Source organism: Anomaloglossus baeobatrachus, chromosome 10 (assembly GCF_048569485.1).
Source record: "Anomaloglossus baeobatrachus isolate aAnoBae1 chromosome 10, aAnoBae1.hap1, whole genome shotgun sequence".
NCBI classification, from domain to species: domain Eukaryota; kingdom Metazoa; phylum Chordata; class Amphibia; order Anura; family Aromobatidae; genus Anomaloglossus; species Anomaloglossus baeobatrachus.
The window spans coordinates 69,692,482-69,701,986 of record NC_134362.1 but is presented as its reverse complement, the minus strand read 5'-3'; the positions used below and the strand labels follow the sequence as shown (position 1 = coordinate 69,701,986).

General features: G+C 45.3%; 1 protein-coding gene across 1 annotated transcript in view; it reads right to left on the bottom strand.

Moving 5' to 3' along the window:
• Positions 1-9,233, bottom strand: part of LOC142255412 (cathepsin D-like) — a 39,575-nt gene extending 30,342 nt beyond the window's left edge. The window contains exon 1 of the mRNA XM_075327020.1: positions 9,049-9,233. Within this exon, the coding sequence (XP_075183135.1) occupies positions 9,049-9,116 (68 nt within the window). The 5' untranslated portion in view covers positions 9,117-9,233. The remainder of the gene's footprint in view (positions 1-9,048) is intronic.
• Between the last annotated feature and the right edge of the window lie 272 nt (positions 9,234-9,505).

The window sequence follows — 9,505 nt, the reverse complement described above, 5'->3', positions numbered from 1 at the left end:
TTGCTACCCAAGACCGACGGACATTTTCCCACCTCAACTCTTTGCCCGCAATGCTTCAGGTACTGTAGGTCAGAGTCATGCACATGTTTTTGTGACTGAGTAGCAAACAGGATAACACCAACCTGGACTGGACCCATTCTCTTTTTGGGCTTTTATAGTAACCACTCCGTATGGTATCTATGCTCTTACCTAGGTGACAAACCAGATGTTGGAGGTGTGTGCAAAAATATACCTACATCCATAACCAAAAGAAAACCAAAGTGCAATACCCCTATAATGAAGGGGAATTAAAGATAATCGGTCACCAGGTTTTTGTTCCCCCATTTACAACCATCATGATTTAGGGACAGAGACCTCTATTCCAGTGATGTGTCACTTACTGGGCTGCTTGGTGACTTTTTATAAAATACCTATTTTATCTGCTGCAGATCTACTAGCTCCCTGAATGCTGAACCCTGTATAGCACTGCCCATACTGCTGATTGGCAGCTTTCTGCCTATGCACAGAGTACATCTGCCAATCAGTGGAGAGGGTGGGTTATACAAAGCTCATGATCCTGGCAAAGTGGTATAGTGTCCTGACCAGACTACATAGGATATTCCCTTCAGTGGACTCCACTTGTTGGAGATGCAGTTCGGAGGAGGGTGGCTGTTACGAGGGGGACCCGGGGAAGCGTGCCAAGATGGGAAATGGACTGCTTCCGCCGGTCAAGGTCCACTGTGCGGTGTAAGGGACCGCCGCTATGGTGGGTGAAGAGTGAGCGGGTTGCTGCTAGCGATCGTCTGGAATGTCACAGACGATCTATGTACACCGATCTGCCCTAACCCGTGAGGGTTGTATGGCACAGATCTCACGGCTCGGTGTACCTGTTGCACGGGGAAGCACAGAGGTGCCCACGCACGTGTGCCAGTGGAAGTCACGAGAATATGGCACGAGGGTAGCACAGAGGTGCCCACGCACGTGTGCTTTCAATAACCAGGTGAGTCCAATGGAGACTTGAGGAGCTCACCTGGGACAGGAACACGGCCTGTTGACGGGGGTACTGCCGGAGCAGCAAGGCAGGAACACGGCCTGCAAACGAGGTACTGCCGGAGCAGCAAGGGCCAAGCCCACAAGAGACAGTAATGCCTGAGCAGTGGCGTGGCAGCACGCTGCCAGACATCCAAACATAGAAGGACGGTCGCACGCCGCCATGATGGCAGGGGGAGCTTTTAAGGAGGTGCAGCTCCACCCGAGGGCGGGCGCGAGGCGGAGATGACGGACTTGACCCAATCAGGGTCCACGACGTCCCAGCCTGGCCAGTCAGGATTCACCACGTCACCAGCCTTGTCATCAAGCCGTGTGACGTCAGTGAGCGAATCAGGACCCACCACGCATTGCACATGTTCACCCTCCTGCCTCTGGGAAATAGAGGCGGGATCCTCGGTCTCACAATGTGGAGAGATAACGGGAATCTCACTGCTTCCCTGAGCAGTAAACCTCTGCACATTGCGCAGCCTCGCAGACCTTCGGGGCCGCTGAGCAGGAGAGTCTGCGGCAGGCCAGGAATGGGAGACCGCTTCACTCCTTGTAACAGGAGAACCACTAGGTGTCACCCTTCTGCTGCCTCTCTGAGAAGGTATCTCCTGCACACTGCGCAGTCTGGCAGACCTTCGGCGCTGCTGAGCAGGAGTGCTCGTGGCAGGCAAGGAATGGGAGACTGCCTCAGGAGAGCCACGAGATGTAACAGGTGGCTACGTACATATCTTTTGGACCTGCCCTTCTCTGCGGCGGTTTTGGTCAGATGTGGGGGAGGTTAGGGTTAGTTAGGTTAGGTTTCGTTTACAGTCTTTGGAGTCCTCTGCTCCTACATACAAGCACTCATTGCTAAGACTCTTGGTTATGGCCGCTAGGTCTTGCATCCCACTTGGCTGGAAGTCTACCCCCCCCCACACACTGGCACAGGGGGTCTCAACGGTCAATGACCTCTTGCATATGGAGGATTTTTACATCATCTCTCAATGACAGACATGAAGATTTTTACAGGGCATGGTTTCCTTGGCTGGAATTTATTTACTCGGCTGATTATACAAGATTGCTCTCTGACCCACAGGAATCCCTCGACAGGTCAGCAGTGTGATGCTCCTGGAGGAACTTCCCTGGCTCCCCCCCCCCCCCCCAGTGTACCTCCCCTCCCCCCCTTTTTTTTTTGTTCCTCTTCTCTCTCTCCCTCCCCCCTCCCCCTTGCCCCTCCTGCCCCTCTTTTCCCCTTTGCTCTTTAATCTTTCTCGGATTCGCTTCCTCTTTTTCTGTTCTTTTTTCTATTTTCTCTGTAGTAGGTTGATTCTAAAATGTTTAAAATTGGGTCAGATTCGAATTGTTGAGAGGGCGGGACTTGTTTATGGCTACTGATTGTCCGGGTACATGATAGTGTTTTGTCTTTGATATATTCTAAGCAGCTCCATGGGCAGCATGATGTATCCTCTCCTGTTTCGGGTTTGTCTTTAAAATAAAGAATTAAAAAAAAAATAAAAAATACAGACCTCATGAAAATAGAGGACTTCCTGGTTCACTAGTCCTCTACTGATAATCTCCTGCTGATAAAACAATGATTTTACAAAACTACAACAAGCAGCCCAGTAGGTGACACATCACTGTAATCAGTGTCTGTCTCTACAGTATGCTGCTCAATGATTTGGTGGTAAATATTCTTCAGTTATTGTGTCTTTCTCTGAACAGCCATCTCTGGATATATTACTGGAGCACACATTAATGATGCCCAACTTAAATAAGTAATGCCTATCACTTTTCATTGATTCTATATGGTAAATACATTGGCTGAAGTGCTATAGTAGTGTCTCACCGATACTGCGTGTAGTCCTCGTAGGATGGATCAATACAACTAATTAATAATGTATCAGATTACTTACATGTTACTGTTCAGTGTTTCTTTGTGTTGGGAGCAGGAACACTTTAAAATGTCTGTGATTAGCAAATGAGCCGGAAGCAAAACCATTTTTAATGCCTAAATCTTAGCAAAAAAGTATGCATGCGGATAATGCTTTTTACTTTTATATGAATTGTGTCATTACACCATGAAGATACAAATGTAGTCCGATAAATGCAATGTAATTCAAGCTGAAAAAAGTAGCATTAACCTGTGGTTTAAGAGTTAGGCCCTCTGCCCACGGGACAACGTGCCCGCGGATTTTATCTGGATTTTCCAGATAAATCCGCATGTTTACGCACGTACATACACGCCCCATGTTATCCTATGGGATTTGGGGAATGCTGTATCAATGCTGCGGTATGTGCGGTTGCGGAATATGCTGCTGATGTCCTGCAGCCGCACGTAACTGTAAGTCAATTATTCCTGCGGAAATATCTGCGGAATTCTCGCTCCTCCACTATGGAGATAGAGGGTGGGACGCTCGCAGGTATTTCCGCATTTGTCCCACAGGTTTACCACAACAAAAATGCTCAAATCCCACAGCAATGGATAGCTGCGGATTCCGGGCAGCAGGTGCGGTAAGCCTGCGGACAAACCTGTGGCAAAATCCGCTGGTACGTTGTCCCGTGGGCACAGAGCCTTAAGGATCTATCAAGCTTCAAGCAATGGGATCCTCATTGATCAGCAACTATGACCTATACAATGGATTGGTGATTAGTTTCTATCTTGGCACAATTCTATTAAACTGCAATTGGCATTGTAGCCCATAGTTGCATTCACATTTTCTAGTTATTGAAAGTGGCTTGTATATAAGCGCCCCCCAAGGAGCTCTCGTTATTCAGGGAGACGCTTGCATTGTCTTACAACATAGCGCTATACACTGTCTGATGTAAAGATAGACTTCAGCTGTGAAGCCACCAGATGAGTGAATGCAGCTCTGAGCCACAGTACCAGCTGTAACTCAGCTCAAATTACTCAGTCTAAGGTCTGGTGCGGATGAACTTATTGTATCATGCTCGAACAAATGTTATCCTTTGGGGCCGATTTTTTTTTTCCTTGGACCGAGTCTGTCCGAGGAAAAAAAATTGCAACATGCCCAAGTTGCCTTCATAAGCTGGATCGGATTCAGCCATGCAACTCAATGGGATTGTGGGAAAAAAAAATAAATCTCATAGCACTTGGATGATATTCAAGTGCGGTTTAATTTTCAGGGACTGACAGAACAGAGAAGATGGAGAATATTTTTTTCTATCTTTTCCACTTTCAAGAAAATTGGATCAAACTCAGGTCAAAGTCTGATTAGAGTGATCAGCTTCCTGAGCCGCCTCGCTTTCTGTGCTCCGGGCATGTAGAGGATGGAACTATCAGTTGAAACTTGTTGAAATGACCCCGTATTCAAGTCAAGTCACATATAAATACATGTGATCATGATTTAGGGTTAGCTGACATCGCAGAAGGTAATAAAGATATACAATTTAAGAGAAGTGACACAAGAACAACACATGACTCTACATATCTGTCAAAGTAAATTATGATATGAACTGTATGGATGTGCTGTGTAATAAGTAAATATTAAGACAATTAAAAAATACATATATAATTCAAGACTGCAGATATGGGAGAGGTTGAGTGGTGAAAAAGGTAATGTGATATAGTGTATGTACTATCTGCTGTCCTGTATTACATATTCTTTACAGGTTAAAGGGAACCTGTCACCAGATTTGTCCCCTATAAGCTGCGGCCACCACCAGTGAGCCCTTATATACAGCATTCCAGAATACAGCATATAAGAGCCCAGGCCGCTCTGTGTAACATTAAAAAAGAGCTTTTATTATACTCACCTACGGGACGATCAGGTATGATGGGTGTCACTGGTCTCGGTCCGGCGCCTCCTCTATCCTATGCAGTCATCTTCCTCCTTCCCTGCTCCATGTAGATGATGTACCCTACGTCATAACACAGTGCCCTCCAGTGAGCTCTTGCGCATTTCTCTCTGCCCTGCTGAGTGAAGAGCAATGTATTGTAGAGCGCATGCACAGGCGGTCTTTGACCTTTCCAGCGTCTGCGCAATACAGTACTTTGCTCTGCCCGCAGCAGGGCAGTGAGAAGTGCGCATGCGCAGGAGTGCAATGGAGGCCTCTTTGTGGATGATGTAGGACGCGTCATCCACACAGGGCTGAGAAGGAGGACGGTGATCACAAGAAGAGAAGAGGCGGTGGACTGTGAGCAGTGACACCCATCGGACCGGACCGCCCCTTAGGTGAGTATAATAACATATGTTTTTTGCATTATACAGAGCGGCCTGGGCTCTTATATACAGTATTCCAGTATGCGGTATATATGGGCTCACTGGTGGTGGCCGCAGCTTATAAGGGACAAATCTAGTGACAGGTTCCCTTTAAGCAACGTCCTCCTATTAGTTCTAGGACACATATAAGATGTTGCTGTTGTTTTTCTTAATATTATCCTCTGGTTAGTACTTAGATTACATATTGCTGTAATGCTTCTTTCACAATGGCTCATTAACATTGGCCATATACATTAGAGGATGATTTCATTTGAGATCTATAAACAGTCCAATTTGTAGCGCCTGTCATATGGTCACCAGTAGAAGAAGACAGAATTGAGTATGATGGATTTGATGTAGGTCCTTGTATCTCTGGGTAATAAGCTCGGCAGGAGGAGTCTGACAGCGGCTTGTACCCTTAGGCTGAATTCACACATCCATGTAGTGGAGTGAGTACAAACTGCAATGCACAGATTATGGCTATTAGGCGGGCTTTGCACGTTGCGACATCGCAAGCCGATGCTGCGATGTCGCACGCGATAGTCCCCGCCCCCGTCGCAGGTACGATATCGTGTGATAGCTGGCGTAGCGAAAATTATCGCTACGCCAGCTTCACATGCACTCACCTGCCCTGCGACCGTCGCTCTGGCCGGCAACCCGCCTCCTTCCTAAGGGGGCGGGTCGTGCGGCGTCATAGCGACGTCACACGGCAGGCGGCCAATAGCGGCGGAGGGGCGGAGATGAGCAGGATGTAAACATCCCGCCCACCTCCTTCCTTCCGTAGAGCCGCCGGCGGCAGGTAAGGAGATGTTCCTCGCTCCTGCGGCTTCATACACAGCGATGTGTGCAGCCGCAGGAGCGAGGAACAACATCGTACCTGTCGCGGCACCGGCATTATGGAAATGTCGGTGAATGCAACGATGATACGATAACGACGTTTTTGCGCTCGTTCATTGTATCATCTAGCATTTACACAGTACGATGTCGAAAGTGACGCCGGATGTGCGTCACTTTCGATTTGACCACACCGACATCGAACGTGCGATGTCGCAATGTGCAAAGCCGCCCTTAGGCTGTTGAATTCGGGTCTGGAGTCCCACGGCTGGTAAAAAAACAAAGTAAAAATTCCACAATTGTTTTTTAATTTACTGTGTTCACTATATGGTAAAACTAAGCAGGCAGTATGATTCCCCAGGTCAGTACGAGTTCATAGATACCAAAGATGTATAGTTTTACTTTTATCTAAATGGTGCACAAATTTCAAATGTATGTCAAAAAAAGAATTGCGCTTTTGTCGCCATTTTCTGAGACCCTTAACTTTCTCACTTTTCAGGATTTGGGGCTCACTAATGAGATTTTTTTTTGCTTCTAGAGTTGATGTTTTTAATTATACAATTTTTGGGTAGATGTGATGTTTTGATCACTTGTTATTGCATTTTATTGAAATATTGCGGTGACCAAAAAGACGTATTTCTGGTGTTTTGATTTTTTTTTCGCTGTCATGTACCGATCAAATTAATTGATCTTATATTTTAATAGATTGGACATTTCTGAACACGGTGATACCAAATATGTGTAATTTTATTTATTATTTTATTTTCAATGGGACAAAAAAGTGGGTTATTTGAACTTTTTTTTTTTAACATATTTTATTGATTTTATTAGTTCCCTTGGGGGACTTGAAGCTGACACTGTCCGATCACTTCTGCTGATCACAGCGATGCTTCAGCACCGCTCTATACATAAGAAATGCTGATCTCCTGTGAATGCCGGCGCTCTGCTGGAACTCACAGGAATTTCATCATGACAGTAACAGAGGTCATCCGCTGACCCCATGCTGTCATGACAAACCATCAGCACCCTGTGATTGCTTAACAGGGTGCCCGATGGCAGCGGGGAATGGTGTGATCACTGCTGGCGCATGTTATATTGTACTGTGAGAGTTTGATCTAACTAGTTAACAGGTGTGGGTGGATCTCTGATCCAAAGGCGCTTGTTAGCTGCACATGTTGGCTGATCAGAACAGCCGAATTTGTGGGGAATAATGCATGCTGACAGACATACATGACCTTGGACATACAAGTACGTCCAAGGTCGTGAAGGGGTTAACATTGTAATGGAAAGGAGAAGCTTTGTCATTTTTTATTCATACGTGAAAAATCACAATCTGACCAACCACTGATAAAAGTCAGACCGTTATTTGTGTACCAGAAAATCACTGATGTCTGAATGACATTGAGATGTTCGTGCATTTCAGTCCGATCTCGAACCGCACGGACTGGCTGCTGGACTCGACTCGTAGAAATATATGATTCTGACATGCTCTGGAGAGCCACAGCCAGTCCGAGCTTTAGCAGGCGCCTCTAAATGAACCCTTACTTCGAAACTAGTAATCATGCACACTCTCCTAATAAGAGCATGCATATTTGTGCATTCCATGGATGATCAGATGTGCATTATATATGCTGCCTGACATTACAGCAGAAGAAAAAAATTAAAAGGAACCTGTCATGTCCCCAAATGCTATAAACCTGCAGATATAGGGTTAATCTGCAGGTTAATAGCATTACATTGCTGTCAGTACATACGGAAAACCCGCCTACCTGGAGGAAATAAACACTTTTCTTTCCAGAAGCCGAGGCTTTCAGTCACAGAGGAATGTCCAGAGTGGCTACAATCACCACTGAGTACACAGTGAGCGTCGGCTGGAAGAACGGCCGGCAATTTGATTAAAGGGAACCTGTCCATATAAAATGACTGTTCAAAACAATTACAGGCGCTCGGTGCGGAGCTAATTATTTAAGTGCAACTTCCCTCCTGCTTGTTTTCCCTTTATCTCCATCCTTCTCTGGCTCTATGGAGCCAAAACTATCAGCCAAAAAAGAAGAGGGAGTGGAGATAAAGGGAAGGGGCACCTAAAGGGTCAGACCAGCACCTAAGGCCCCTTTCACACATCCGGTATTTCACCGTATTCCGGATCTGGCACGCATGCAGTACAGCAGATTCATTTACAGTGAAAGCGCGATACCATGCGGACAAATGCATTTCTGCATGAAGCACACAATAGCATGATGTTGCTCTTCCATTGTAAATAAATCTACTGTACTGCATGCGTGCCAGATCTGGAATCTGGCGAAATACCGGATGTGTGAAACGGGTCTTAAATGTATTTTTTTTGTCTAATTGTATTTTTTTATGAAATATTTGTAATATTATTTACAATAAAAATTGACAAAAATAAATTTTAGATGCCGGACTGACCCTTTAGGTGACCTTCCAATATTTGCACCAACATATTTGATACATTTTCTTTTTTTTCTTTCACATAGTCGAAATGCCTGAGCACATCTAGATGTAAATTCTAATAATGACAGTGATGTATATACTGTATACGTAGTATTGCTCAACTTTCATGTTAGCAATTTTGTGTAACAAAGCACAGAAAACTGGAGTAATTGTTCTGACAGATATATTAATATTAAGTCCACAAGCAATGGTCTTGAGATCCTCTGTTAGGTAGGTTATTATTGATTTGCTTCATATTGCCTCGGTAGGTTATATCCATCATTCTCTAAAGCACTGGACGTGATCAGATATTTGAGCTTAGTAAAGCCCCTTTAAACTTGATCCCCTTCAAGACGAGTAATATTGAACAATCAAGAATCCCTCTAGGTTCTTGCACACAAACAATAAGTTGTATAGCATCACATAGGACGAAATTTGAGATATATTAAGAGAACAATGGACTGGAGACAATGTTTCATTATTGTTACATTGTGCCGTACAGAAACATATGTGCAGAATAATCCATGCATATCCCTATATCTCTCACCTGACGAGCGCTGATCCATGCTGGACCAGGACACAGAGCAGCAGAGACCACACTCCTGAGACGTCCATACTGACAGGCGGTGTTGTCACCTTACTTCTGCATATATACTTATGTCCGCTGTGTTTCTCCTGTTGTCAGCAATGACCCAGCAGTCTCAGTCATCTCATGAGATGTCAGCTGATCCCACCATCATGTGACCAGGAGGAGGGGGCCACTAGGCTGGCTAATCCTCCTTGGGCTGGTGTGTTTGTTCTGCCAAGCCCTCAGCATGGTAATGGTATTCTCCGCGGCATAACTGTATAGTCACTGTTCTGCCAAATGTCTTCCTACTCGACTGTATTGACATTTGGATATAGTATCGTCCTTTCATTTAGTTCATGTGCAAGTTTGTACAAGTGTCATTGTGACATGGAAGGGTGAACTAGATGGACCTAGGTCTTTTTTCAACCTATGTAAC